Genomic DNA, 15,097 nt, shown 5'->3' with positions numbered 1-15,097 from the left:
AGACTATGAGGACCAAGAGAGGGTCACCCCCTGGACAAAGATACAGCTCAGGTATCATCAGTGACCACTGAAGACCAGGGAATGTTTACTTGGCTGACCAGGAACTTCCTTATGGTTTCCTATGGTCTGCACATTACAATATAGGGGTCAGAAAACAAGGCTAAATTTGGAAGTTCTGCAGGAGTCCAGGTGTCAGAGACATTCATACTCCTAAAGACTTTCAGACATCAGGTGATAACTTCCTGTCTGCTCCTAAATAAACAGAGACCAGGGTTGTACTACTCAGTAAAGCCTCAGAAGGCTGGGATCCAGAAACGGAGGTAGTGGTCCAAGGAACCAGTGTCGGGTGGAACTTGCCTTGGTGGGTGCTCTCAAGGAATCACTGCTGGGCTCCTGGGATCATTCATGTTAAGATTATGTTCACAAAACGTGAAGACGTGGGGCAATTTTGAAACAAATTTTGTCTTTCCCATCTCCAGACATTGGCTAGGCAATTGGTCAAGCCATTGAACTTTCCCCTTTACCCAAGTCCTATGCAACAGCTGGATGACTTTTGGCCACAGAGAAGGAATCCGGCTATCATTGATTGTGCACTAAGGTCTGAACTTCAGCAACATTTCAGGTTCAACCTTCAGGTGTGTCCAGAGCTGAGACAGGTAGACCAGTTGGCACATGGGCAGAGGCTGGAGTCCTAGTATTACTATATGGAGCCTTATGCAGCTGGGTGCCCAGTCCTCCTGGTCTACTAAATCTATCAGTGTTGGTTGGGAAGCTTTAGGGTTCCTCTTAGTAGCAGGTGAAATACAATATAGCTTACAAAATCTTGACCAAGGGAGCAATGGTGATACATTGCTGTTACAATGAGAGAGACTACAAGAGAGAGACTGTTACAGATATGGCGTCTCAGCTTACCAAAGTCAGGGACTTGCATTCTTTCTAGTTCTCCGTCCTGCCAGTTTTAATTTGTTTTTAATGTGTTAGCTTACCTCTTCTCAGTCATAAGATGATTGCCACTACTTAGGGAATAATCATGCGGATGGAATTGGCCAGCATGGAAGGACAGTTTTCTCTCTTGCCTATAAACCTCTTTTTTAAGAGCAGATAAATAGCTTTCAGATGTTGCCCAAAATATCCCTCACTGCTCATTGGTTTGAATAGGGTCACATGTCCATGCCTCAACCACTAACTTGGTATTTAGCATCCATGTAATGAGCTGCATAATTTGTTTATAAATTTAGAAATATCATCCTTGAGCAAGGTTCATCAAGTAAGAATGTGGGTGGCTGTTAATATTAAATATCAGTGAGTCGTGCTGAATGCTGTAAACGGCATCTAATAATCACACTTAGACATGAAGAATTAGCATAACAGATGTAGCCACATTAATTAATTACTATGTGAAATTTCCCAGTGCACGGCTCTTAAATGTCCAGAATAATAACCACATTGAATTAGGTAATTTGCTTAGAAGTAAATATGCTAGGGGGAAAGATGCATGTACAGTGTGGACCACTTAGATAATTATAGACAATCGAGCCATCGGAGAGAAATTCATTGGCGTGTGGCTAGTGGTTGGTTGGATCCAAGGAAGTAGCTAATTAGTTGCTGTTTGCTTTTCCCACACCACATGGTTCAAGCTTGTGGGATTAATAAAATCTAAAAAAAAAAAAAAAAAAAAAAAAAAAAACCAAGGGCCTTGGTGTATCCAGCCAAATTAGGGGATTGTGTTGCTAGCTTCAGGGCACAGAGAAGCTCCAGGAAGTCTAGATACTGCTCTTTTCCTGCATTTAGGGTCATCCTTCCCAGAGTGGTTCCCTGACTGATGAGCGAGGGCGTGGCCAGGCCAGCTGAGGCAGAGCCATGAGGCAGGCTCCTGTGAGTCTCAGCCAAAGAGCTGTCCCTTGCCTCACTTTCTCCACAGAGTAAGTGCTCACCCTGCCGTGTTTGTCCTTTCCCATCTTAGTATTTTTCCTGGTGCTACAGGACCTCTCTTGTATTTTCCATTTCCTGCCTCTTTCTTACCCTAGCTTTGTACCTTGTTTTGTCTTAGCTGAGCTTACGTTTGTTTAGTCCCTGGAATGTCTGTCTGTCTGTCTGTCTGTCTCCCTGTCTGTCTGTCTGTCTGTCTCCCTGTCTGTCTGTCTGTCCGTCTGTCTCTCCTTCCCTCACTTTCTTTCCTTTTCTTCTCAAGGCTTTTGACAGCTTCATATAGCAGTCAAAGCATATTGCGCAGGAAGGAGATGTGCAGAGAGAGATTTGAGAGAGGAGGCCAGAGGAGCAAACGTGATCACAGAACAATCGATAGGTGTAGGAAAACGTTAGGAACAAAACTCATCGTCTTGTGTAGTTAATATCCACCAATTAACGACCAATATGCACATATAACGACTGGGGAGAAAATAAAGTTTCCTTCTTATGCTGGGTTTCTAGCGATTGCCCACTTGAAGTTTCTAACTGATGAGTGGGTCAGCTTTGCTACTGAGCGAGGTTGCTAGGCAGCATAGGATCTACACATTGGCAGGGGATTAGGGATAAGCCTTTTAATGGTGTGGTAGAAGCGACCCGCTCGCCCAGGGGTATCTCAGTGTCACGCCTGTCCCAGGGTTGGCCCTGTGAAGTGTAAGTGCATCAAGATGGAGACGAGGGAGTTTGAGCACCCACTCTTCTGGACTGACCGGTTTTCATTCTAAGAAAAGCAGAGACTTCACCCAGGTCTGTACGACCTCTATGTTCTGTCCATTGGGAACCAGATACTCCGGGGGAAAGTTCTGGGTTGCCCAGGCTCCAAGCACAATCCTCTAGAAGCTAGCCGCCTCCAGTGAAGACTCATTTGGGTGGATGCATGGTTTAAGGATCATCTCAGGGAAAAAGCATTAGGTTTGTTTGTCTACATTAAGGAGTAATCGTTCTTGTTGTTATTATTATTTTATAGAAAGGGCACCGTGAGCTGCCAGATGGGCAGCTTCCAGACAGAAACCTGGCCACCATCATTCTCATTTCCAGTCTTTCTCGTTTTAGGGTCCCTGTGTTTTCCTTGCATACAGAGCCTCACTGTTCTCCGTAGGCAGTGAGGAAACGATTGGCATGACGAGCCATTAAAGCAGAGGAGCACGGTTCAGGGAAGAGTTGAAGTGTTAGTCCACTTTCTGTTATGGTAGCTCAGACTTTTAAAAAAAATGCAGAAGGAGGGTTTCAGGATTTTAGTCTGAGGTATCTTGGCTCTGTTGCCTTTGGGCCTAAAAGGGCAAGACAGTATATCCCTGGGAAGTAAACATCTGAGGATGTTTCTTTTCCCATAATCTGGAAGCAGGGGAACCGGAGTGGCTAAGGTCAGAATTTCCTCTCTAAAGACAACACTTTCACCCCACCCAGCCCCGCCCTGCCCTGCCCCAGGAAACCTGACTTCTTTCAACTATAGTCCCTGGTTAGAATTGAAAGACTCTACCACCTTCCAATCACAGAGTGATCTGGGAAACAAGTCTTCAACACACAGACTTTGGGGGCATTCGAGAGTCAAAGTATCCCAGATGGCATTGGGGGATGCGAAGCATGTGAAGGTTCGGGCCAGATGAGCAGCAGATGTGTATATAATTCTGAGTGTGACTTGCTTAATCCATTCTACTTAAACAGCTGCTTCTTTGTTTTGTTTTGTTTTTAACTACAGTAGAGGTTTTTTCAGTGCTGTGTGTGGAATTTAAAAATGTGCCCATAAAACACAGGGAAAAAAAACTTTGGTTTTAAATCACATCATAAGCATATCTTCTGCAAATGTTCACAGATGTTAATTTATTTTAAAATTTTCAGATTATTCTGGATTGGGTTATATTTACTGGGCTGTCAAGGAAGGAGCTTGCTCTCGGTAGGTAGTAAGCAAAATTGGCTCATGGGAAAAGCTGCAAGTTGCTCACATGAATTTTAGTGAAGACAGAGGCTGGGGTTAAAAGGAAAATTAAGAGTTAAAGGGACAAAGCCTGAAACACAGAGGAAGATGGATACGAAAGTTTATGCCTAGGTATGAGATAACCAAACTACCCAGGTCAGAGGAAGCACAGGATCCAGTAATGGCAGGCTCTCAATAGCTTCCCCCCCCCCCGAAACCTCCCACCCCTACCTTAAAGGAAACTATGCACAAGATTCCTACTTCTAACACAGCGAGTCTAAAGTGTGAGGAAGAACAACTTCTGCCTCCACCTGTGTCAGGAAAGAGACCCAGACTCTTCATAAGTGATGAGTTAAATTCAGAGAGGGGAGGGAGACAGATGGGTGGGGCAGGTGGTGGGTGGGGCAAGTGGCAGCCAGAGACCCCATTTCCATTTCCACAAAGGATGTCTCTATCCTCTTGCAGTCTGACTCCTGAGTAGTTCTACATGGAAACATCTCTTTGTTCCAGAAGTCACCTTGCTATGCTAAGTAAATCAAGACAGAGCCAAGATAGGAAACTCACTGTGTCTCAGCAGCTGCTGCCAGTGACTCACCCAAGAAAGAAGGAAGTAGGTGCTCACTTAAGAACTTTTAACTACTGGGCCTGGAGAGAGCACCTGATGCCCCTGCAGAAGATCCAGGTTCTCTACTCTTCCTATTCCAGGGTACCTAGCCCTACACAGACACCTGCATATGTGTGATACACACACACACACACACACACACACACACACACACACACGTACATTTTTCAAAAGATTTATTTATTTATTTATTTATTCATTCATTCATGTATTTCATGTATGTGGTTACACTGTCACTGTCTTCAGACACACCAGAAGAGGGCATCAGATCTCATTACAGATGGTTGTGAGCCAACATGTGGTTCCTGGGAATTGAACTCAGGACCTCTGGAAGGGCAGTCAGTGCTCACAACCACTGAGCCATCTCTCCAGCCCCCATAAATACTTTAAAGCGTTAGCTTTTAGAATGGCTTTTAATATTCTTTTCAATACTCAAGGATGTTTCTTTTTGTTTGGTTTTGAATTCTTTCATAGAATCCTCTACTTTAGAACTGGAATGTGCCACCTGCTCAGGCCCTTCTTTCTGCAGGGAAAGCCAGAGCCCTAACCAGTTTGATATTTTCCTCCTGGACCCATGGGAAGTTGGTGGCAAGAGCTCTGATAAAGTCACTTTTCTTAAACAGTGCAGCATATTTTAAAGCTGCCCATTTTAGATTTAATCTAAGATGTAAATAAGCTTCCTGATTGTGGCTGAAATCATTTCCACAGGAGACCCTCCTTTGTTGGGTTTTGATTGATTTTACAATTCGAAATGTTTCTTCGTTGTTAATGCAGAAAGTCTCGGCACAGGACTTGATCCGCTTGATGGTCTTAATGCTGGTCTATTACCCCATTTCACCTCACCGCACTCATTAGAGAATTTTGGCTTAGTCTCCCAGTTGCTTTTTCTTAAAGGTTAGGTTTAGTGAGTCACGGTTAATACACCATAAAGTATGGCCGTCAAAAGCGCTATCTCAGAGTTCTCCCAGCATATTTATAGTTACTGCAGCATCTTCTAATTTCCTGATGTTTTCATCTGCGCGCATCACATACCCTTGATGAGGTTACACTCCTAGTAGCTGGAGTTGCAGCCCTGTACCACCAGGTACAGCCTTTTCAGTCTTCTTGGTTTATAGAGTCTGCCTTTGGTCTTGAATCTAAAAGGTTGCAAAGCCAAAGCACACACAACTTTACTTCTGTGTTTCGTTCTGTAGCTCTATAGTGCCGGCTCTCATTTTTGGCGTGTGACCCATCGTGCCCTGCTTTGTGCATGGTGTGTAAGGTCAAGGTCAAAATTCACTCTTTGCTTTGTACTGACCCACTAGCCAGCTAGTACCATTTGCTGTTAATCTCTTGGATTATTGTACCCTCTCCTGAAAACTGATCGTAGATGTGTGGGATTATTTCTGGACTCTCAATTCTGTTCTCCCTATCTATGTGCATTAGTTGGTTATAGCAACAGAACACTGCAGACTGGTGACTTACTAAGTAGAAATCTTTCTCATAGTTCTGGAGGCCACAAATCCAAGATGAAGGTTTGACATCTCCTTATCTCTTCAATTCTTAGCATGTAAAGTGGCCACTCCCCACTAGGTCATCTTAGGGCTTTTTCTTTTATTCATTAGATTACTGACCTCTCTCCTTTGATAAAGGCACCCATCCTACTGGTTTAGGTCCTCACCCTAAATGCCCCACTTTAACTTAGTGAATTCATGTTAAAAAAATACCTCCAAATATAATTATAGTCTAGGACACTATGAATGGAACTTAAACATACAAATTTCTTCAAGAACACAGACAAGCCTATGACAGGGCAATGCTGTGTAATGCTACATTAGGAGCCTTGGTTAAAACAGTGTTACTGGGGGTTGGAGAGATGACTCAGTGGTTAAGAGCACTGACTGCTCTTCCAAAGGTCCTGAATTCAAATCCCAGCAACCACCTGGTGGCTCACAACCATCTGTAATGAGATCTGATGCTCTCATCTGGTGTACTTATATATAATAAATCTTAAAAAAAAAAGCAGTGTTATTTGTGTATTGCATGGCTCTCAGCATTTCCTTATAAATTGTTTCTGTTGGGTCAGTAGTGATGTCCTACTTTCATTCATGAATTTATTATTTGGGTGTTCTCTCTCTATTGGGATCAGAAGTTGGTCAGGGTGGCTGAAGATTTGCCAGTTTCCCGGTTAAGTTCTCCGCTCACCTGTAATGGTGGCTGTTCCCTTCAGCCACATATATGCAAGGGTGCTGGGCTTCTTCCTTTTGTTTTAGAGCACATGGTTAGGAATCACTAGAAAACTGCTAGACTGACAGGTAATGAACACCCTAGGGGGTCCTGGCAGAGTAGATGGTAACCTCATAGAGGAGCTTCTGGAAGCCCAAGACTTTCTCTCCCAACCTCAAGGCCTGGTATATTTTCATTTGCCTGTAAAGTTTCCCCTGAGGGCTGTGATCAACAATCTAGCACTAGGGGTGGAGGACATTCACAAACAAGAGATGGTTATAGTAGTTCTCAGAATAAAGACCTAAGCTTCTACTAGAGCAGGACTTACAGTATACTCCTAGGTGTCTCCTGACCTGGAAAGTGGCTTATTAGTTTAACGATCAGCACCCAAGTTCTCAGGGAGGAAGAAGTCTCTGCTTGTCCCTACCTCTGCAGACCTTGGAGAATCCATGACCCCTGATTATCTCATGCTAGCCCTGAAAACCTATCATTCAGCTTACTGGCCAAAGGGAGGGAGCCAGAAAGGAGAAGGGACCAGAGACATGGGCTGTGTAAACTTACCTTGCTCCAGGATCCCACAGGGTATCTGCTCCTGTCTGTGATTGTCTCCCTCAATCATGCATACCTGGATCTCCCTGACTGCCTTGAATATTCTCGCTATTTTATTTTATTTTATTTTATTTTATTTACTGATGTCCTATTTATGAGGAACAATGTGATATTTGGACTCTTTAATTTTTCTAACATTTTATTCATTTCTTTCTGCTGACTTCTATTTCCCATCCCAAAGTGGATGGCTTTTGTAAAAACGATCTGCATTGCTAGCCTTCTCGGCTCTCTTTGGTGCCCTGGCTTTCTTTGTGAGTACAGTTCAACTGCCTGCCTAGGCATAGTTTCAAAGAATGAGGGCCTGTTTCTTGCATGGAAGGGGCTGTGGAAAAAATGCTTTGGGTTAAAGAACATGGACAGTCTAGAGTAGCAGATTGTTGAAGCAGGGCCACACCTCACACAATATAGCATTTCAGTCGACCATGGACCTTACGTTTGATGGCCATCCTCTAAGATTAAGTTGCACGGTTCCTTCCTGGCCGTCTTAGTTTGTGTAAAGTACATTCTGTGTTTACCCAGCGACAGAATCACCTAACACTATTGCATCATTAAATGACATATGACTGTGTACTCCACGGTGTCTGAAACTCCATGGGTAGAAGGCCAGAACACACATACATACATTTATATGCAGAAGTGTGGCACTTCATTGCTTGGCTCCCCCTGGCTGTGTTCCCAACAAGTAAACTAATAAGCAAATCCCCCTGCCACAGAATACAATGTCAGATTGTTTTCCGTTATCTCCCCATGGCATTAAAATGTCTTCGAAGGAGATGCTTAACTTTCCTGTCCTCCTTCCTGTGTACCAGAGCCTTTCCCCCTTACAGTCTCTTTCCCCTGAATATTTGGTTTACAGACTTAGCTAAAACTCATTCAGTTTCAAATGCCGGAAAGCAACACAATGGAGATTAACTGAACCCCCAGGGTTCAGTTATCTGTGGGAGCCTAACCTTGAACCCAGGACACAAGGGTTCAGATGGCAGCATTTGAACATTTGGACGATTTCTCATCTCTCATTTCTCCATGTCTCATGGAGTTGACATCACCATGGCGGAGGGTTCTTTTGTTTGTTTTCGTGCGAACCACAGCAGTAACAGCTAGCTGTTATGTTACCCTTCATCTTGTTAATGCAGGAAAGAGGACCTGCGTGGGCCCCTCTTGTCAGAGGTTGGTTGGATGGCATAATTGCTGTATCTGGCACAAATCATGCGCACCGACAATGGAAGGAGTAGGATCAAGGTCTCCTAGAGGTGGAAGAGGCGATTTCTAAAGGGAAAAAAAAATGCAGTGGAAGGAAGAAGCCAAGCAAACAAATCAAGTCTTGAGACCTCGTATGATCATAATTCAATGCGCCTTAATGGTTTTCATCAGGGCCCTTGGTAGCTGTAGTTTCTGTGTCTTGAGAAGAGAGCTTAATAAGAGGCTCTGTGCCAAGTGGCTGCTGTACTAGCAAGGCACTGACTGCCTCATCAGCTCACCCCTTTCCTAGCCAAGGGAAGCTCTGCTAGGCTTGATCAACTTTTACGAGGAACAATATGTTCAGCGCAGTCCACCGTGTGGTCCAATCTGGAGGACCTTTGTTAGGGATGGGTAGACACGAGTTTTATGAGTAAGCCATGAGCGGACAGGAAGAACTTCACCGAATCCTTTAAAGCCTCTTGGTTTAGTTGTTGTCATCCTGCACCAAAACCAGTATTTGTGCCTCAACTCCTTCACATGCCCGCTGCCCAAGGAAAGTCGGGGAAGGGGTTCATGCGTGCTAGCCGCATGCTTTGATTATCCCTTTTCTACCCAAAAGGTCCTCACCTGCTTCTAGCGCTGCCTTGCTGTTAGAGGACTTAAAAATCGTTTTCTGCTTCAACAAGAAATATCAGTGAGTGAGGAGGAGCCACTAAAAGATAATATAGATGATTAGAGCTTATTTGGCAGTCATCTGCTGCCAAGGAGATGGAAGAAAGCATTTAATTACTTAGAGAAATGTAACGAGCTCTGTGCAGTCTTGCTCAGTGCCTTTGAAATCTTAGACAGTGTGGGGTTCGCCTCAAAGAAATTTTATTTTTCCTCCCTTATGGGGTCTGATGATAAACGCAGAAAGGTCATCTGCACAAAGCACTAGGACATTCCTTTTCTGCTTTAGTCATTTACCTCCACGACTCAGAGGCCTCCACAGAAGGTTTCCACTTGCCATATTCCAATCACATCGGATTTACTGAAAATTTGAACCTCATAACGGGCAGAGCACTGTGTCACTGCGGTGTGAGGCTTCACCAAGGAGATGATCTTCATTTATCTTCTAAACAACAACAGAAAAATCAACCGTTTTATTTTTCAGAGCATAGAGCCTTAATGGCACGGTGATGTCTATATATTTTTCTTTCTGACCTTTTCCTGATTTTTAGATGATGTGCACATGCTCCAACGAAATGAACATCTTTCTAGTGCTAGGTAGCAGAACATGCCGCCCGGAATATGCCACTTTGGCATAAGGATTACTTGGAGCTAAAGCACTTGAAAAACAGCAGATGTGAGAAGGGCAGCCTTAGCTCCTCACTTCCTTTGACATCAGGAGATTAAAAACTCCCAAGTGCAAGGTGCCCGCCCAAAGCCAGAGAAAAGAAACATTACTGGGTCCTAGCCAAGAGGTCTCAGAGCAGCCTCTTCTGATAAGTACTCTCCTTTAGCCTTCCCACATAATTTAGTTACATTTCCACAATTACCTCTCTCTGTTCAAGTCCAAAAGCATCTAGGTCTTGCTGCTTCTTTGAAACTTTGTTTTGTTATTTAAAAAAAAAAACTGTGTCCCATATCACGTGGACTAAAGGTGAGTGCATTTGTCTAATTAGTCTGTTTCATGGGCTGTGGGTATGGCTTAGTGGTAGAATATTTGCCTTATGTAGATGAGGCACCAGATTTGACGCCCAGGACTGCAAAACCCAAATTAAACTTGAAAACAACCTCACAGGGGAAGCTGGAGAGATGGCTCAGCAGTTAAGAGCACTGACTGCTTGTCCTGAGTTCAATTCCCAGCAACCACAGGGTGGCTCACAACCATCTGTAATGGGGATCTGATGCTCTCTTCTGGTGTATCTCAAGACAGCTCAGTTCAGTGTATTCATATACATAAAATAAAACAAATCTTTGAAAAAAAAAAAGGGTTGGGGATTTAGCTCAGTGGTAGAGCACTTGCCTAGCAAGCACAAGATCCCAGGTTGGGTCCTCAGCTCAGAAATAAAGAAAGAAAAAAGAAAAACTGCCTCATGAATTTTAATTTTGCAGCCCAGCCAGGACCCTAAGGAAGTAAGGCTTCATTTCCTTTACACACACACAGCTTTGCATCCTCCTCAGATATTTCTGTTAACATAACCCCCTGAAAAGGAACTGACAGTCACTAAGCACCCTGCCAGACCTAGTGCTCGGTCTTAGCAAACAAATCCCAGTTAGTTCTTGAATTCGGGATTAATGGTTTCAGATTGTTGGTCTGGAAGCTGGAATCTGGAGTGTGAGTAGCTTTTCCAGAATTATAGTCTAGATTTCCTGAGGCCAAAGCTTTTCTTCTTCAAGGTCACCTTGTCTGTGTTCTACCTGTCTGTTTCTCCCGGAATGAAAGTAATAAAACATGCCCCACAGTGTTGTTGTGGGGCTGAAGAAGCAATGTTTACAGTTGCCTTTGTAAAGGCATGAAGTGCTGCCTGTTGCCACCACCAGTGTTATGACTTCACAGTTTCCATTGTCTATTTGAAGTGAAATGTGGGGTTTGGGCAACCTCATTGCAATTTCTAACCTACGTTTGGATAACATCATTCTGTGCCTGTGATTTCTCTTCTGCATCCTGAACAGCATGGAGAAAGGTGTTTTGAGACTTAAAATTGGTATCTCTCTTCATGTGTTTTGAGTCATCTGCTGTCTGTGTGGGGGTGCTGCTAAAAGATGCTGTGGTTTCTGGTCTTGGGCGTTAGCCTTAGCTGCTGGAGTTGCGTGGTGCTCTGTGAAGAAATTAACACAGAAAATACTGAAAACCAACTTGAAGGCTGACACCAGCTCTCATCTTATTTCCCATTTCTCTCTTATCTCTTGGCTGCTGAAATTGTTTGGCCCAAGGCACAACTGACCCTTCTGGAGGGACCTTTTTGCAGATTTTTTAGATTTCAGGAGGTTTCGATAAGCTTAAATACAGACTTCAATTGGCAGAGAACGGAAGCAGATGAATGGAAGAGCGTCATGATGCTGTGCTTTACTTAATTGGTCTTGATCCATCTCATGTTGCTGTGAAATAGTGCACAGAGTGAGTAAACTGGAAATCGCAGAATTGTCTTTCCCTCGTGGGCTCTGAAGCCTGGGAGGACTAAGAGCCAGGTACCATATCTGTTGAGCATCACTGTGTTGTGAGATGGTTAGAGAGTCCAATGGCAAATCGACTTACACTTAACTCATTACAACTCATTACATGGCATGCATTCATTTATTCACTGACTCATGAGGACGCAGCCCTCTCCAGCTGGGGGATTACATTCCCAGCATGTAAGCTTTAAAGGACACTTTCAAATGGTTGCAGCCTCTCTCACTGAGTCCAACCTTTGACGATGTCTTTGTGGACCCTGTGTGGAATAGAAACATAGAAACTTACTGCTCAAAGCTTACTAGATTCCAGAACACTTGACTTGCAACATGGAGTAGGATTTTATATTAGCATTGCAGGTCCCATTATCAGAGTGCATTTTCATATTGAATTATAAACAAAAATTTTATGCTGCTTACATTTAATGAAATTTTAATAAGGCCATGTTTTGGTGTTATTATTCAAATAATGTGATCTGAATTGCTTTCCTCTGAATATATTTGCATTAAGGAGGAAATCAATTTGAGTTCGTTCTTTGAATAGTTTACCTATTTTCTTGGTAGCTTTAAAAACGACTGAGGAAAACTCAGTCCCTTTGTCAGTAAATGGAGAAGAAACCCATTTGCTGAGATCTGCAGCAGTAATAGCATCAGACTGCTGATGGTTTGAGTTAATGAAATGACTCATTTTGTCTATTAGAGTTGCACAATTTAAACCATCTACAAACCACACATATCACAAATTGTAAGGGATGGTAGCTCTTTTCTTTCTTATCGAGATTTTAAAGCTTATATATTAAGAAAGAGAATTAAGAGATTCGCATTATTGCTACTCCCAATCACTGGTAACCTAAATTAAATGGTAATCTCTAGAGAGAGCAAGTGCCTCTGGGGTAAGCATTCCTCTAACATGTTGCTGCTAAAACTGTGGATGTGGGTCCAAGGCAGATTTCGCAAACATGTCTTCCAAAAGGTCAACTCACATTACCAAGCTAAAGCACATTATTGGCAATGCTTATGTGGTTTCTCATGGTCACCTAGCTGAAATTTAATAAAGAGAATGTGAGCTCGAAAATAGCAGGAGAAATCTTGCTTTTGAGAATAACTTCCCTTACAGATTCCCGAGAGATTGCACAGAAATTAACTGGCCAGGTGGGTATGTACTCTGCTAAGGACAGATGCCGAGACGGGGTCCCCCTGGTCCTTCATGTCCGCATTTGGTGCACAAATCAACACTTTTTTTCTTGACTTCACAGGCTTTCTCTTCTCCCTTATTCCGCCCCCCCCCCAGCCCACCCCCACATTTATCCTTCGTGTTCCATATACAAACTTTGTAGCTTAAAAACTAAACAAAAACTATAAGACGTGTCCGAACAGGTGTGCTGTAGAACACAGTTGCCGAGAAGTTTTGGTTCTTGTTTTCTATTTATACGATCTCATAAACACCATTGGATTCTCATTAAAACTGAAGATCGAGTCCAGTTGTAGCAACCGCCGCCAAGGCTTTCGCATGCGCAGTAGCTGTGAAGCTGCCCCACCCCCGCAGGGTGGTGCCCAGTCGTATCGCTCCGCCTCCCGGACGCAGCGCGCCAGCGACGTGACGTCACGCGCGCGCCGCAACTTCTCCTAGAGCTTTTCAGGCGCGCTTGTAGAAGATTCTGGCGGTTACTGCTCCTTAACCTGGCCTGCTCTCCGCCGACCGGTGACATGCTGCAGAAACCGAGGGGCCGCGGCCGGCCCAGCACTCAGGGTGATCGGGAGCGGGACTGGGGAGGCTCTGGCGAGGAAGCGCCGAGCACGTCCCGCGGCGCGGGCGGCACCTCTCAGGGCTCCCGCGCTTCCCTGTCGGCCCCCACCGTGGGGCCGCGCACACAGAAGCAGCTAGAGCTGAAGGTGGCCGAACTGGTGCAGTTCCTGCTGATTAAGGACCAGAAGAAGATCCCGATCAAGCGCACCGACATCCTGAAGCACGTGGTGGGAGACTACCGGGACGTGTACCCCAATCTTCTGAAGCTGGCCGCCGAGCGCCTGCAGTACGTGTTCGGGTACAAGCTGGTGGAACTGGAGCCCAAGAGCCACACCTACATCCTCATCAACGCGCTGGAGCCGGTGGAGGAGGATGCTGAGGTGAGAGGCGATCAGGGTACACCCACCTCGGGCCTGCTTATGATAGTCCTCGGGCTTATCTTCATGAAAGGCAACACCATCACCGAGACTGAAGTCTGGGACTTTCTCCGACGGCTCGGAGTGTATCCCACTAAGAAGCATTTAATTTTTGGCGACCCAAAGAAACTCATTACCGAAGACTTTGTGCGGCAGCGCTATTTGGAGTACCGGAGGATACCCCACACCGATCCTGTGGACTATGAACTACAGTGGGGCCCGCGAACCAACCTGGAAACCAGCAAGATGAAAGTTCTTAAGTTCGTGGCCAAAGTCCATAATCAGGACCCCAAAGACTGGCCGGCACAATACTGCGAGGCTTTGGCAGATGAGGAGAGTAGGGCCAGACCTGCAGCTAGTGGTCTAGCCACATCCTCTTGAACTATTGAGTTGAAGTCTGAGGGACTCTAGAGATCCAGTATAAAAGAACAGGAGAAAGGGAGTTGGAGGAAGTTTAATTCTGCTAGGCGGAAATGCCTTGTAGCTTTAGGATGGGTTGCTGGTTTTTTGTTTTTTTGTTTTTGTTTTTGTTTTGATTTTTGTTACGGTTTGGAGCTTTAAATTTTCATTGCTAAAGACATGGAAGAAAGTTTTCATTTCATTGTCTATTGTTTAAAGTGTTTTCTAGCTTTCTAAACCTAACTGGGAAATTGTAGTATGATGGCAAACATAGTCAAGAAGGAACACTTAGGTAAATTGCTTTGATGTTCTAGACAATAAAGAAACAGGGTAGCTATTATCTTAATGACTAGTTCATGGGAAAAAATAAAAGTCTTTTTAAAATTGAAAATAAAATTGTTTTAGCTTCTTGTCAACACAGCTTTAGAAATACATATTCTGTATGGATATGAGCACTTGTGCTTCCAAGAAATCTTATGATGTGTTTTCTGGCATTTTTATAGTCGTAATTATTTCTCTGTTACACTATGGGTTCCACTTAAGGTTTTTTCTAGTATAACAAATGCTATACTTTTGAGTCAGTTCATTATTTTTATAGTTTCCCTGTTAGAAATTGTGGCTCATAAGGAAATGTCACGATTCCAGACGTTTTTGACATGATACCAGCTAAAGTCAATGGTGTTGCAAAGTGTGTGGAAGTATGTTAGAGCAAGTTGTAAAAATCATTGTTAAGAATTGGGTTTGTAAGACTGTCATAGATTAACCAGGCCTGACTGGGAATCACACTTCCACCATTAAGAATTTAGCTCGTATATCTATGGAATGGGCCACATCCCCTCTAAAGTGTGCCATTCAGGTGAATAGATACTGACTTAATGTAA

The 15,097-nt window shown here is 44.0% G+C and overlaps 2 protein-coding genes across 5 annotated transcripts in view; both read left to right on the top strand.

Moving 5' to 3' along the window:
* Window positions 1-15,097, top strand: part of Entrep2 (endosomal transmembrane epsin interactor 2) — a 412,215-nt gene that overhangs the window by 284,672 nt on the left and 112,446 nt on the right. The gene's annotated exons all lie outside the window — the stretch shown is intronic.
* On the top strand, window positions 13,280-14,607 carry Nsmce3 (NSE3 homolog, SMC5-SMC6 complex component). Its single transcript, NM_001173527.1, has one exon. The coding sequence runs from the start codon at window positions 13,362-13,364 to the stop codon at window positions 14,196-14,198; it is 837 nt and encodes a 278-aa protein (NP_001166998.1). The 5' UTR covers window positions 13,280-13,361; the 3' UTR covers window positions 14,199-14,607.

The sequence above is a fragment of the Rattus norvegicus genome, chromosome 1, assembly GCF_036323735.1.
Source record: "Rattus norvegicus strain BN/NHsdMcwi chromosome 1, GRCr8, whole genome shotgun sequence".
NCBI lineage: Eukaryota > Metazoa > Chordata > Mammalia > Rodentia > Muridae > Rattus > Rattus norvegicus.
The sequence above is the reverse complement of the archived record's forward strand: the minus strand, read 5'-3'. Positions and strand labels throughout refer to the sequence as shown.